Source organism: Trichechus manatus, unplaced genomic scaffold (assembly GCF_000243295.1).
Source record: "Trichechus manatus latirostris isolate Lorelei unplaced genomic scaffold, TriManLat1.0 scaffold00070, whole genome shotgun sequence".
NCBI lineage: Eukaryota > Metazoa > Chordata > Mammalia > Sirenia > Trichechidae > Trichechus > Trichechus manatus.
The window spans coordinates 7,045,002-7,061,488 of NW_004444006.1; the positions used below are offsets into that span (position 1 = coordinate 7,045,002).

General features: G+C 40.3%; 1 protein-coding gene across 1 annotated transcript in view; it reads right to left on the reverse strand.

Moving 5' to 3' along the window:
• Nucleotides 1–16,487, reverse strand: part of TEX11 (testis expressed 11) — a 523,552-nt gene that overhangs the window by 263,707 nt on the left and 243,358 nt on the right. The window contains exons 11-12 of the mRNA XM_012556596.2: nucleotides 8,355–8,436; nucleotides 4,247–4,325 (exon numbers count right to left, since the gene is read on the reverse strand). Coding sequence (XP_012412050.2) covers nucleotides 4,247–4,325; nucleotides 8,355–8,436 — 161 coding nt within the window. The remainder of the gene's footprint in view (nucleotides 1–4,246; nucleotides 4,326–8,354; nucleotides 8,437–16,487) is intronic.

The following is a 16,487-nucleotide window of genomic DNA, read 5'->3' on the forward strand; positions in this document are numbered from 1 at the left end:
CCCCAAGATCGGCAAGTCGGAGAGCAGAGCTCTTTCTCACAGGCTGTGAAGATTTACAAATCCCAAGATTGGCAGGCAAGATCACAGGTAAGCTGCTAGTTCAAGTCCCAAGAACTGGAGGTCAGATGAACAGGAGCCAGCTGCAGAATCCAGAACAAGCAAAAGCCCCCCAAGCCTTGCCAGAATGTCTGCTTATATTTGGATGCAGGCCACACACCCAAGGAAACTCCTGTTCACTGATTGGCTACTCACAGCAGATCCCATCATGAGGGTGATAACATATCAAATCTCAACAGGGAAGAGATCACAACATTATACAACTGCCAAAACACTGAGAATAATGGCCCAGCCAAGGTGACACACAATCTTAACTATCACAAATTTATTTTGTTGTTGTTGAGAATATACACAAGAAAAGATACCAATTCAACAGCTTCTACATGTACAATTCGGTGACATTGATTACATTTTTCAAGTTGTGCAACCACTCTCACATTCCTTTTCTGGGTTGTTTCTCCCCTATTAACATACACTCACTGCCCCCCTAAGGTTCCTACGTAATCTTTGGAGTTACTGTTGTCAATTTTATTCCAAATAGACAGCTTTTAAAAGAGCATAATGCTCAAAGCAGACATTTTTTACTAGTTAAGCTAAATTATTCTTTGATTTTAAGAAGACTTCAGGGGATATTTTTGGTATAAGTTTTAAAGATTATCTCAGAGGAACAGTTTTGTGGTTCATCCACCCTCCATGGCTCCAGAAAGTATGGAGTCCATGGGAATTTGAAATTATGTTTTGCATTTCCCCCTTTTGATCAGGATTTATCTATAGAATCCTCGATCAAAATGTTCAGCAATGGTAGAAAGACACCATATGATTCTTCTGGTCTCATGGCAAAGGTGGCAGTTGCTCATGGAGGCAATTAGCCACAAACTCCATATTCCCCTCCTATTCCTGACTCTCCTTCTTTCTCTGCTGCTCCAGGCAAATAGAGTATGGCCCACTGTGTTTGACAAGGATACTAAGTACATTCAACTGGGAAAGAAGAGTCTCTTCAATAAATGGTGTTTGGAAAATTGGATTTCCACATGTAGAAAAATTAAACAGGATCCATGACTCATACTATACACAAAAACAAATTCAAAGTGGATTAAAGATCTTAACATGAAAACTAAAACTATAAAATGCTTAGAAGAAAATCCAGGTGCAAAGCTGTTGGTCTTGGCTTTCAACAATGGATTATCTAATATAATAACAAAAGCACAAACAGCAAAAGACAATATAAATAAATGGGACTTGAGAAAAATTAATACCTTTTGTCTATCAAAAGACTTTTCCAAAAAAATGAAAAGAGAAGCTACGGACTGGGAGAGTATCTTTATAAACGATATATCCACTAGGAATCTAATAACAAATATATATATGGACCTTGAAGACATAATGCTGAGTGAAATAAATCAATCACAAAAAGACAAATATTGCACGGCCTAGTGATTTTTTTATAACAGTAATATCGAGATATAATTCACATAATATACAGTTTACCCATTTATAGTGTAATTCAATGGTTTTTAGTATATTGCCAGAGTTGTGCACCATCACCACAATCAATTGTAGAACATTTTCATCACCCCAAAAAGAAACTCCATACCCATTAGCCATCTGTCTTAGTTATCTAGTGCTATTATAACAGAAATACCACAAGTGGATGGCTTTAACAAACAGAAATTTATTCTCTCACACTCTAGGAGGCTTAACCATTTGCTGTCGAGTTGATTCTGACTCATAGCAACCCTATAGGACAGAGTAGAACTGCCCCATAGGGTTTCCAAGGAGCAGCTGGAGGATTCAGACTGCTGACCTTTTGGTCAGCAGCTGAGCTCTTAACCACTACACCACCAGGGCTCCATTTAGGAGGCTAGAAGTCTGAATTCAGGGTGCCAGCTCTAGGGGAAGTCTTTCTCTCTATGTTGGCTCTGGGGGAAGGTCTTTGTCTCCTTTTAACAACTGTGGGCCTAGCATTCCTTGGAGATATCCATGTGTTTTCACATCAACCTTCCCCTGGGTCTAGGAGGTTCTCAGGGCAGGGATACCAGGTCCAAAAGATGCGCTCTGCTCCTAGCTCTTCTATATTGGTGGTAGTGAGCTCCCTCCCCTCTCTGCTTCCTTCTCTCTCCTTTTAACTTTTGTAAGATAAAAGGTGTGACTCAAGCAAGGGTATGACTTGAGTAAGGGTGTGACTCAAGATACACCCCATACTGATCCTGCCTTATTAACATATAATCTAACCTAACCTGACTCATAGTAACCCTATAGGACAGAGTAGAACTGCCCCCTAAGGTTTCCAAGGAGCATCTGGTGGATTTGAACTGGCAAACTTTTGGTTAGCAGCCATAGCTCTGAACCACTGCCCTATTAGGGCTCCCATTAACATATAAAGGTTACGATTTACAACACGTCATAAAATGCAGGATAATTACATCAGATCAAAAAATGGAGGACAAAAACACAATACTGGGAATCATGGCCTAGCCAAGTTGACGGGGGACATAATTCAATCCATGACATCATCCCTTCTCATTTTCATTCAAACCCCCCAGCCCTAGCCAACCACTAATCTACTGTCTGTCTATAAATTTGCTTATTCTGGACATTTCATGTAAATTGAATTATACAGTATGTAGTCTTTTGTGACTGGATTCTTTCACTTAGCATAATGTCTTCAAGGTTCATCCATAATGTTGCATGAATCAGTACTTCGTTCCTTTTTATGGCTGTATAATATTCCATTATATAGATATACCCCATTTTATATATCCATTCATCAGCTGATGGACATTTGAGCTATTTCCACTTTATGTCTATCATGAATAATGCTGCTATGAACATTTGTGTACAATTGTTTGTGTGAACATGTTTTCAATCTTCTTGGGTGTATACCTATGAGTACAATTGCCAAGCCCTATGGTAACTCTATAATAACTTACTGGGGAACTTCCAGACTGTTTTCCAAAGCAGCTGCATCATTTTATGTTCCTGCCAGCAATATAGGAGGGTTCAATTTCTCCACATCCTCACCAACACCTGTTATTATCTGTTATACATACATATATATATATATATACACACATACACACACATAGATATATATATATAGCCATCCTAGTGGGTGTGAAGTGGTATCTCACCATGGTTTGGGTTTGCATTTCACTGGTGGCTAATGATGTTGAGCATCTTTTTATGTGCTTATTCCCCAGTTGTTCATCAAAGTTTGAGAACTCCTGGTCTAGAACTTTAAGGTCCTTTTTGACTATAATGATCCAGCGAAGGTAGAGCCAGAGAGGTATATTACTTACAAAAGTACACTTGCTTTTGTCTTCCTGTTCCAAATGACACTGGCCTGCAGGTTAACCTAGCCTAACTCATGTTTTACAGAAATTTGACTATCTTAATCCATTTTCATTTTATTTTATTAATGCTAATATAAATCTTAAAATAAACTTTACTGTCATTTAAAGTCATTGTGATGATTATTGCTATTGCTATGTGTCAACTTGGTTAGGCTATGATTCTCAGTGGTTTGGCAGACACTGGACTGGTTGCTTTTCCATAATGTAATATAATGTAATCACTTTCCATGACATGAAGTGATATGATCACTCAATCAGTTGAGAGCGAAGATTCCTTAGGAGTGTGTCCTGCCTCTAGTACATAAATGGATGCTCTGGAAAAGCTCTCTCTCTCTCTAAACCCTCCGGTTCCTGAGATGGAAGCCTGCAGAATTCTCCATCTTGCCACCTGACCTGCAGATTTTGGATTCACCAGCTCCCGCAATCTTGTTAGCCACCAGAAATCTCCAGCTTGCCACTGACCTACAGATTTGGAACTTACCAGACCCACAATTGTGTGAGTCATTCCCTTGAAGTAAATCTCTCTTTATGTATATATATATATATACATATACACACATACACATATATGACACATATATAAATAAATATCTCTATATTTATAAATATACATATATATATATACACATACATAAATATATATATCACTAGTTTAACTCCTTTGGAGAAACCAGACTAAGACAGTCATTAAGCAAGCAGTTCCATCTTCTGATTTGATCAGTATAGTGGTAAATATTGTGCTCTCTGAGTATAGACCTTAATAGAGTAAATATATATAAACAGAAACCTTAGGAAAATGTTAGTGTGTAGAGGAAGGAAAATCAATTCTTCCGTACCTTTCATGATCCATCAGCAGTTTAGCAATGCTCAGACAGAAGTCTAAAGACATGTCAAGACGGAGTATTACCAAGACAGCTAATAAAAAGAAAAAAATGGAATAATTATATCAGTTTCATATTTGAGGAAGCTTAGCTATTTTCATTAATTTTCCTCTATTCAAAATCTACTTACTAAATGTTTTTCATATTTTGTCTACCAATTTGTCAAAGCCCTTTTCTAAAATCTTTCAAAATTTATTTTGTTGTTGTTATTGAGTATATGCACATCAAAAAGTACACCAATTCAACAGTTTCTACATGTACAATTCAGTGACATTGATTACATTCTTTGAGTTGTGCAACCATTCTCACTCTCCTTTTCTGAGTTGTTCTTCTCCCATTAATATAAACTCACTGCTCCCTAGAGGTTCCTATTTATTCTTTTGAAAGTTGTCACTTTGATCCATATTCATAGTTCTTAATAGAACATAATGCTCAAGGCAGACATTCTTTATGAATTAAGCTAAACTATTGTTTGGTTTTAAGAAGACTTCAGGGGATATTCTAGGTTTAAGGTTTAAAGATAATCACAGGGCAATAGTTTCAGGGGTTCATCCAGCCTCCATGGCTCCAGAAAATCTGCAGTCAATGAGAACTTGAAATTTTGTTCTGCACTTTCTCCCTTATCATCAGGATTCTTCTATAGAATCCCTGATCAAAATATTCAGTAATGTCAGCCAGGCACCATCCACTTCTGGTCTCACGGCAAAGGAGGTAGTTGTTCATGGAGGCAATTAGCAAAACATTCTGTTTCCTTCTCCTGTTCCTAACTCTCCTTCTTCCTGCAGGCAGTTAGCCACTCATCTGTCAGTTTGTTGTACCGTGGTGGCTTGCATGTTGCTGTAATGCTGGAAGCTATGCCACTGGTATTTCAAATACCAGATGGGTTACCATCATGGACAGGTTTCAGCCAAGCTTCCATACTAAGACAGACTATGAAGAAGGATCAGGCAATCTACTTCTAAAAAAATTGGCCAGTGAAAACCTTATAAATAGCAACAGAACAATATCTGATATAGTGCCAGAACGCCTCAGGTAGGAAGGCACTCAAAATACAACTGTGGAAGTGCTGCCTCCTCAAAGTAGAGTCAACATTAACAATGTGGAGGGAGTAAAGCATTCAGGACCTTCATTTGCTGATGCAGAATGACTCAAAGTGATAAGAAAAAGCTCCAAACATCCATTAATAATTGGAATGTGGAATGTACAAAGAATGAATCTAGGAAAATTGGAAGTCATCAAAAATGAAAAAGGAATGTATAAAGATCGATATCCTAGGCATTAGTGAGCTGAAATGGACTGCTACTGGCAATTTTGAATCAGACAATCACATGGTCTATTATGCCTGGAAGGTCAAATTGAAGAGTAATAGCATGGCATTTATTGTCAAAAAGAACATTTCAAGATCTATCCTGAAGTACAACGCTGTCAGTGAGAGGATAATAGCCATATGCCTACAAGGAAGACCAGTTAATACGACTATTATTCAAATTTACACAGCAACCACTAAGGACAAAGATGAAGAAACTGAACATTTCTACCAATTTCAGCAGTCTGAAATTGATGAAACATGCAGTCAAGATGCATTGATAATTACTGGTGATCGGAATGTGAAAGCTGGAAGCAAAGAAGAAGGATTGGTAGTTGGAAAATACGGCCTCGGTGATAGAAACTACACTGGAGATCCCATGAAAGAATTTTTCAAGACCAACGACTTCTTCATTGGAAATACCTTTTTTCAACAACATAAACAGCAACTATACACGTGGAACTCACCAGATGGAATTCATAGGAATCAAATCAACTACATCTGCGGAAAGAGATGATGGAGAAGCTCAATACCATCAGTCAGAACAAGGCCAGGGACCGACTGTAGAACAGACCACCAATTGCTCATATGCAAGTTCAAGATAAAGCTGCAGGCAATAAAAACGCATCCATGAGAACCAAAGTACAAACTTCAGTATATCTCACCTGAATTTAGAGTCCATCTCAAGAATAGATTTGACATACTGAATGCAATGACCACAGACCAGATGAGTTGTGGGATGACATCAAGGACATCATACATGAAGAATGCAAAAGATTATTAAAAAGATAGGAAAGAAAGAAAAGACAAAAATGGTTGACAGAAGAGACTCTAAAACTTGCTTTTGAACAGAGAGTAGCTAAAGCAGATAGAAGAAATGATGAAGTACAAGAGGTGAACAGAAAATTTCGAAGGGCGGCTCGAGAAGACAAATGAAATGTGCAAAGATCTAGAGTAAAAAAGTCAAAAGTAAAGAACATGCTCAGCGTTTCTCAAGCTGAAAGAACTGAAGAAAAAAATCCAACCTTGAGTTGTGATACTGAAGGATTCCATGGGCAAAATGTTGAACGATGCAGGAAGGCATCAATAGAAGATGAAAGGAATACACAGAGTAACTATACCAAAAAAATTGGTCGGTGTTCAAGCATTTCAGGAGGTAACATATGATCAAGAACTGATGGTACTGAAGGAAGAAGTCCAAGCTGCACTGAAGGCATTGCGGAAAAACACAGCTCCAGGAATTAATGGAATACCAATTGAGATGCTTCATCAAACAGATGTAACGCTGGAAGCACTCACTCATCTATGTCAGAAAATTTGGAAGACAGGGAGGGGAGGGCTGGGGAGAAGAAATCATTAAGTAGATGGCAGATAAGTGTTAACTTTTGTGAACAGAAAAACAACACAGAATATAGGGAAAGTCAGCACAACTTGACCAAGGTAAAGTTATAGAAGATTCCTAGACACATACAAACACCTTGAGGGACTGAGTTACCGGGGTTGAGGGCTGGGGACTGTAGTCTCAGGGGATATCTAGGTCAATTGGCATAATATAGTTCATAAAGAAAATGTTTTACAGCCTACTTTGGTGAGCAGTGTCTGGGGTCTTAAAAGCTTGCAAGTGGCCATCTAAGATACATCTCTTGGTCCCATATCATCCGGAGCAAAGGAGAATGAAGAAAACCAAAAACAAAGGATAATATTAGCCCAAAGGACTAACGGACCACATGAACCATAGCCTCTACAACTAGCTTGAGCCCAGAAGAACTAGATGGTGCCTGGCTACCACCACTTATGGGCTCTGAGAGGGATCACAATAGACAGTCCAAGAAAGAGTGAGAGAAAAATGTAGAACAAAATTCAAATTAACAAAATAGACCAGACTTACTCATCTGACAGAGACTGAAGGAATCCCCAAGAAGATGGCCCCCAGATACCCTGCTAACTCAGAATTGAAGCCACTCTTTCAGCCAAAGATTAGACAGGCCTATAAAACAAACAATAACACACACGAGGAACATGCTTCTGAGTTCAGTCAAGTACACAAGACCTGCCCAAAAGCAAAGCTAAGAAGGCAGGAAGGGACAGGAAAACTGGACGTGTGGACACGGAACCCGGGGTGTAAAGGACAAGGGAGAGAGTGCTGATACATTGTGGGGATTGCAACCAATGTCACAAAACAATTTGTGTATAAATTTTTTAATGAGAAACTAATTTGTGCTGTAAACTTTCACCTGAGGCACAATAAAATTTAAAAGAACACCCTTTTAAAGAGGAAGGAACGGAAGCACATATAAGTTAGGTGAATTGCCCCATAACCCACAGCTGTATATGAAGATGTTTATTTTGTGAAGTGTACGTTGTAGTCTCTTGTTAAGTCTGAAAAAAAACACCACTGTTTACACCAGTAATTACAAAAAGCACACTATTCCAAAGACTTTTCCATCAGTAGGTAATCTTTCTTCATGTTGGTAGACAACTTAAGAAAGGTTGGGAAGCTGCAATTCCCTACTAGACTAAAAGAAAACTGATCAGCTTTATTCACTTTTTTTTTTAACCACTTTTAAAATTTGCCTACTATTCTCTCTTCTTTGTCTCTTTCTTCCTGGCTGACAATCTCTGACTTTCGTATGTGATCAGTTTTCTCTCAGCCAGCCTGAAATTATAATTATTGTTAATATACTAAAAAAGATACTATATTCAACAAATTGGTGGTAATATTTCAAAATTGTGAAATTTCACACACAGAAATGATACCTTCAAGGAGTCCTTCATCAGCTGTTTCACCTTTCAAGAGGATTTTCATCATTAAGAAAAGCCCAGCTGGATTTAAATGTTCCTATTTTAAACAAGGAAATCACTGTAATATTAGACTCGAGGAATGTTAAAGACCATTTCCAAGTAATTGCTTATTTTATTCAACCACAGCAAGATGACTCATGATTAAAGGAAACCAAAATTACGAAAGTTTATATCATAACATCCGGTCTATTTTCCCTGATGATATTTTCTGATACTTTATTCAATCTAAATGAAATAATATAAGAAAAAAATATGTGAACATTTCTATTAAGTGACAAGCAGTTAATGGAAAAAAAAAAAAAAACAAAACTCATTGCCATCGAGTTGATTCTGACTCATTGTGACCCTATAGAATAGAGTAGAACTGCCCCATAGGTTTACCAAGGAGCAACTGGTGGATTCGAACTGCTGACCTTTTGGTTAGAAGCCAAGCTCTTAACCACTGTGCAGCGAGGCCTCCTTAAACAGAAAAATCAAAGTAATATTAGGCTTGAGGCATGTTAAAGATCATTTCCAAGTAATTGCTTATTTTATTCAACTGTAGCAGGATGATTCATCATCAAAGGAAATCAAAATTGCAAAAGATTATATCATAACATCCAGTCTATCCCTGAGGATATTTTCTGATACTTTATTCAATCTAAATGAAATAATATAAAGAAAAGAATATGTAAACATTTCTATTAAGTGACAAGCAGCTAATGGCGAGGTCAATATTTAAATAGTGGGAATCTGAGGCCATATTCTTAGTGAGCAAAACTCCAAACATCAGTTTTCCTTTTCTTTGGGGCCTCTAACAACAACTAAGGTCCTTTGTAAACCGTGGTAGAATGTGAAATAAACTTATTGTCTTCCTATAGGACACAACTGGCACATGTACCATTAATAACAATGCACTCTGAATGGTGTTTCCAAATCCTTAGCTGGCACTAAGCCATCTAGAATCTCTTGCCTGTTTCCACTATTAACCGACATGGTACATTTTGTTAATAATTGGCTAAGACTAAAAATGCAATCTAGGCCCACAAAACAAAACTTTTATCCCTACAAAGCCAAATAGCCTCAGGGTGCCGGTTAAGATGGTGGCTTAGTTAGACGCTCCATGATAACTCCCTACAAAAAATACTCAAAAAACTAAAACAGATACAAATAAAGACCTTGGATCTAGAATATCAAATGCAGAGTTGAAGAAACAGACTGAGGAGGCAGGGTCAAGATGGCGGAATCATCATACCTTTCCTGTCACCCGCCTTATACAACAAAGACCCGAAAAAACAAGTGAACTGAATAAATACAACAATCTAGGAATCTTAATCATCAAAGACAAAGCTGAAGAATCGGACTGAGCGGCAGGGGGAAGGAGAGACAATTCAAAAGCAGCAGAAACAGGGAACTACAGATCCCGGGATCACCGGTGTCCTCCTAGCTGAGTCAGCATAGCACTCACGGACTGAGGCAAGCAGCAACATTCCAAGCCAAGGACCACCACATCTGGTGCAGCCAAGCAGCACTGAATCTGGACGCACATCCAGAGCCAAAAAGGAATGACACCAGACCTGTAAAAGTTAAACGCAAGCTCCCAACCCACCCTCCATGCTGGCATAATAACCCCTCCCCCATCAGAGCTTCACAACAGAAAAGCATTCTCTTCCCCTCACTCATATCTCACCCTGCTTCGACACCAGTCCCTTGGTGTTCAAAAACACCACACCCCCTAAGCCAGGAACTAAGGGCAGGTTGGGAAGCCCTGCCCCTTTGCCCAGCCACTGGCATAGGGGTTCCAAAGACATGCAGTGCCCTTCACGCCCACCCAGTGCCTTGTGGGCCAATTCAACGTCACATGTCCTTATTAGCATAAAATGGGCAGGGCATACACCTGACGCCCATTTTCACATGCAGCACCAAGGGGGAGTTGCAGATTCATGACATTCAACACCACCCTGCCCCTCAAGAAGGGACTGCACCAACCCACACCAGGAGGCTGAAGGCTGGCAATACCATCCACTAAATCTAGCCACACACAATAGGGGTCTGAGAATTACTGATGCCTCTCAATCCCTGGCTGCACTACCCCCCACCACTATGTGCTCTAGCAGAGAGGGACATGCCCTCCATCCCGACAACCAGGGGCAGCCAGTGGCACCTTGCCTTGCCACACACATTGCACACCACTGCAACCAGAGACCTATACCTGCTCTGAACACCCCCACGCAGCCCTGCCTGCCTAGAACTGTAGGTGAGAGTGCACCACAGATTCAGTGACCAGTGACCCAGACACCTGTGCCCTGAATAACTGCACCCACTCAAGAACAGTGAACAGACTCCTGGGCTCGCACACCTAGTAGCTGATCTGACCACAGGGAGACAGGATGTGAGAGCTGCAAAGACGCCAACAACCATATGCACACCCATGTTCATTACAGCACTATTCACAATAGCAAAAAGATGGAAACAACCTAAATGCTCATCAACAGATGAATGGATAAACAAATTATGGTACATACACACAATGGACTACTATGCAATGATAAAGAACAATGATGAATCTGTGAAACGTCTCACAACATGGATGAATCTGGAAGGCATTATTCTGAGTGAAAGAAGTCAGTCACAAAAGGACAAATATTGTATGAGAACACTATTATACGAACTCAAGAAAAGGTTTACACACAGAAAAAATCATTCTTTGATAGTTACCAGGTGAGGAGGGAGAGGGAGGGGGAATCACTAACTAGATAGTAGACAAGTGTCAACGTAAGTGAAGGGAAAGGACAATACACAATACAGGGGAAGTCTGCATAACTGGACCAATGCAAAAGCAAAGAAGTTTCCTAAACACATCCCAACGCTTTGAGGGACCGAGTAGCTGGGGCTAGGGCCTGGGGACCATAGTTTCAGGGGACATCTAGGTCAATTGGCATAACATACTTTATTAAGAAAATGTTCTACATCCCACTTTGGTGAGTAGCATCTGGGGTCTTAAAAGCTTGCAAGTGGCCATTTAAGATACATCTATTGGACCCATCCCACTCAGAGCAAAGGAAATGAAGAAAACCAAAGACACAAGGAAAATACTAACCCAAAGGACTAAAGGACCAAGTGAACCAGAGACTCCAGCAGCCTGAGACCAGAAAAACTGGATGGTGCCCGGCTACCACCAATGACCACCCTGACAGGGAACACAAGAGAGAGTCCCAGACAAAACAGGCGAAAAATGTAGAACAGAATTGAAATTCACATAAAAAGGCCAGACTTAATGGTCTGACAGAGACTGGAGGAACTCCTGAAACAATGGCCCCCAGACGTTCTGTTAACCCATAACTTAAAATATTCCTGAAGCCCACTTTCCAGACAAAGATTAGACAGGCTTATAAAACAAAAAATAATACACTTGAGGAACGTGCTTCTTAGTTCATTCAAATATAGGAGACCAAATAGGCAGCTTCTGTCCAAAAGCAGGATGAGAAGGCAGGAAGGGACAGGAACTGGACAAATGGATACAGGGAACCCAGGGTGGAAAGGGGAGCGTGCTGTCACATTGTGGGGATTGCAGCCAATGTCACAAAACAATATGTGTATAAATTTTTGAATGATAAATTAACTTGAGCTGTAAACTTTTACCTAAAGCACAATTTTAAAAAATAATAATAATAAAAAAAAAAGAAAGAGAAGAACCCCCTTCAGGACTGGAAATTAAAGAGAGTCAGTGAGTAGACAGCCTGGTATCCTCGCTTGAGTTGACCACCTGGGAGCACGAGATGAGTGGAAGTTGAAGAGGTGCAGCTATGAAGAGACAGGCTATGTTTGGACATGTTCCATAGGCACCCATTGACCTATCTCACAGGGGCTAAGGAAGAGAGAGAGAGAGAGAGAGAGAGAGAGAGAGAGGGAGCTGGCTGGTCTGAAGTACAGGGAGTTGTGTGGACTCCTAAGCCTATGGGTGGTGCTCACTGACCTAGCCCACAGGGGCTAGGAATGAGAGAGAGAGAAGGGGCTGGCTGGTCTGAAGTGCAAGGAGTTGTGTGGACTCCCAAGACTATGGCTGGTACACACTGACCTAGCCCACAGGTGCTAGGGATGAGCTGACCAGAACCAAACCAAATGAAGAGAAAGATGTTTGACACTGTGAGCTGGTGTAGACTGCTGCAATTTGATGGCTTGCTCTGGACTGGACTTTGTTTATGGATGCAGATGCTCTAAGTTTCAACCAGAACAGAAGATTCTTCAAGACCAAGGAACATGCTTGTCTTCTCATAGTACTGGTTTGGTAGGGACAGAAAATTTAAACATTGGCTATCTAAAATGGGGAAGATAAAGGCATGAAGTGGCTGGCTTACACGTTTTCATGGGTGTGCATACACTCAAAATGAGGGGGACAAGGGAGGATCCCCACTGAATAGATTCCTCTTTTCCTGATAGGTCTGCAGAAGACAGGGTAGGGGAAGATGCTGGTAGGATTATATGATTAAGTTGTGAGTGTTAATTGTTAATAGGGTTAATTGTGCCTGTAAAAACTGTAATTGTAGAGTTACAAACTGTGACTGTGAAAGAGTGGACTAAGGGGGAAGCACTGCTGGACTGGAGTACTGTGGTCAAATCTAAAGTCCCTTAAAAGTTTTGCTATGCTGATACATCGTGAGGCTCAGAGCAAGGGAATAATCTTCTCTCAGTTAAATTTTATCAGACACCAGGAAGAGTGAAGCTGAGATGACTTTTGGAGAACCTGACCAGATCGATGGACACCTGCAGGAGACCTGAATGGCTGGTACCTAAGTAACCTCACCCTGAGGACTCTTTGCCCTATTGAATTAACAATTAGTCGATTGTTAATAACAGTCAATGACTGTTTTGAACTGGTAAAATGATTGGGAGGGGGAAATATCCTCCAAGTATGAAAGAACCATGGCTAGAAAAGCCAGGGGGTGGCCTGCAGTATGATGGATCACTTTTATATGGCCTTTCTTGCTGTCTTAGTTACCTAGTGCTGCTGTAACAGAAATACCACAAGTGGATGGCTTCAACAAAGAGAAATGTATTCTCCCACAATCCAGGAAGTTAAAAATCTGCATTGAGGGTGCCAGGTCCAGGAGAAGGTCTTTTCTCTCCATCAGCTCTGGGGGAAGGTCCTTGTCATGAATCTTCCCCGGTCGAGGAGCTTCTCAGTGCAGGAACCCCAGGTCCAAATAATGCGCTATTCTCCTGGCTCTTGTTTCCTTGGTGGTATGAGGTCCCCACATCTCTCTGCTCGTTTCGCTCTTTATATCTCAAAAGAGACTGACTTAAGACAAAACCTAATCTTGTAGATTGAGTCCTGCCTCATTAACATAACTGCCTCTAATCCTGCCTCATTAACATCATAGAGGTAAATTTACAACACACTGGAAAATCGCATCAAATGACAAAATGGTGGACAATCACACAATACTGGCAATCTTGGCCTAGCCAAGTTGACACATATTTTTGGGGGACACAATTCAATCCATAACACTCACCATGGTCTTATGACTCCTACAAAATGATTGGGTGGGACTATGCAAATAAGGTGCTTGTGGCCCACCAAAGGGATTGGACAGCTTACTAATAATGCAAATAGGGTGCACAGTACCTTTGTGGGGGGTGGGACCATGCAAATAAGGTTATGGAACCCTAACGCGGGTTTGGTCAGTTTTCCTATCCTGCTAGGCATAACATGGGCCACCCCAGAGGTGGAAAGGGAGGACCTCACTACCACCAAGAAGAAGAGACAGGCGCAGAGCATGTCCTTTTGACCCAGAGTCCCTGTGCAGAGAACTTCCCAGGAGAGAGAGAAAGCTGTAACACTGGAGATGGCACAAGATGGCAAGAAGTAGCAGCAGAGAAATGGAGGCAACAGAACCAGGAGACCTACGTAAGGCTGCACAGTGGGCTTCCCAGCCCATGGAGCAAGGGTGTTACAGTGGATGTGCCAACCCCCAGAGCAAGTGAGCTGAATGCCTTCAGGCAGGAGGCTTGCTAGGAGACTGGGGTGCCTCCAGGAACTTGGCAGAGCTAGGCTCTCCAACCCACGGAGTGAGAGAGCTGAGCATCTTCAAGCTGAGGCTTTCTGGTGGGTTGGGGTGCCTCCAGGCACTTATTGACAAAGCTAAAGAGCTTTGCAACACTTGGCTAAGCAGGGCATGGACCGAGGGGCCAAGGGACCAAGGGCCAGAGAGAGGCCTGCCTGCTGGCACTGCTGAGAAGAAGCTGTCCTGATGGAAGAACTATCTGGAGTCATTCCTAATCCTGAATTGTAACCTCTTACTTCCCTAATAAACACCATAATCATCAGTATTGTCTGTGAGTTCTTTGTGGCCATTGCAACGAATTATCAAATCCAGTAGAGAAGTAGAGAGTGCTGTGGGAGGAACAGCTAGTGTCAGAATTGGTAAAAAGGTTGGAGAGAGGAGGTATGTCTGATGGTCTGCCTCACAGGAATCAGCCTTGGGCTATTGATCTTGATTCTCCTTCCCTTTGTGAAGTTAAAGGCAGTCAGATTCCCCTACCACACCATTTTTTACAGGAAAGGAGAAGTGACTAGGTGAAGTACAAGGAATTTTTAGGGCAGTTAAATTATTTTGTATGGTAATGTAATGATGTATACATGACATTATGCATTTGTCAAAACCCATAGAACTATACAATACAAAGATTGAATCCTAATGTTAACATTAGTTAATAATAATGTATCAATATTGGTTAGTCAATTGTAACAAATGTACCGCACCAATGCAAGATGTTAATAATAGGAAAAACTGTGGGCATGGGGAGAGAGACTATTTGGGAACTGTCTATACTTTCTGTTCCATTTGTCTGTAAAACATACACCTTCCCTAAAAAATGAAGTATATTAATTTTAAAAAATAGATTGAACTAAATGAAATTGGAAATACAACATAACAACATTGTGGGATGCAGCTACAGCAATGCAGAGAGGGAAATTTATAGCACTAAATGCTTATATTAGAAAATAGGACAGTTCTTGAATTAGTAATCTATACACTTACCTAAGGAAACGAAAAAAGGAAGAACAAAGTAAACCCAATCCAAACAAAATGAAGGAAATAATAAAGGTAAGAGCAGACATCCATAAAATTGAAAATAGAAAAATAATAGAGAAACTCAGTAAAACAAAAAGCTGGTTCTTTGAAAAGACCAAGGAAATTAACCAACATCTAGCAAGACTGACAAAGACAAAAACAGAGAAGACACAAATTACCAAAATCAGTAATAAAGTAGTGGATATCACTATATATTGCAGACATCAAAAGGATAATAAGCGAATCCAATGAACAATTCTAGACACATAAATTTTGATAACTTAGACAAAATGGATCACTACCATACAAACGACCATAACCCACCCAATATAAAATGGATACAATGAAGAAGAATTTGTAGTTTAAAAACTCTCCCCTAAAAGAAAAACTGGAGCCCTGGAGTTGCAGTGGTTAAGAGCTCGGCTGCTAAACAAAAGGTCAGCAGTTCCAGTCCACCAGCTGCTCCATGGAAACCCTCCAGGGTAGTCTGGCTCTGTCCTATAGGGTCGCTATCAGTTGCAATCAACTTGACAGCAACGGGGTTTTCTTTTTGTTTTTTCTTTTTTTTTTTCAAAGAAAAACTCACCCCTGAAATCTCTAGACCCAGCTGGTTACACTGGAGAATTCTACAAAACTGTTAAAGAAGAATTAACACCAACTCTACATGATGTCTTCTAGAATATAGAGGAAGACAGGCTTCCCAACTCATTTTATGAAAAAGTATTACTCTGATACCAAAACGAGACAAAAACAGTACAAAACAAGAAAACTACAGACCAATATCCCTCATTAATACAGATGCAAATAACCTTAACCAAATATTAAATAAAATCCAGCAATATATAAAAAAAGAACTAACCTAAAAAAATGGAAGGACTTCTGTTTTCATAGATTAGAGGGCTTAATATAATTAAGATGTCAGCACTATGCGAAGTAATCTATAAATTCAATGTAATCCCCATCAGAATTCCAACAGTTTTCCTGGCAGAAATGGAAAAGCCAATCATAAAATTTATATGGAACAGCAATGGAT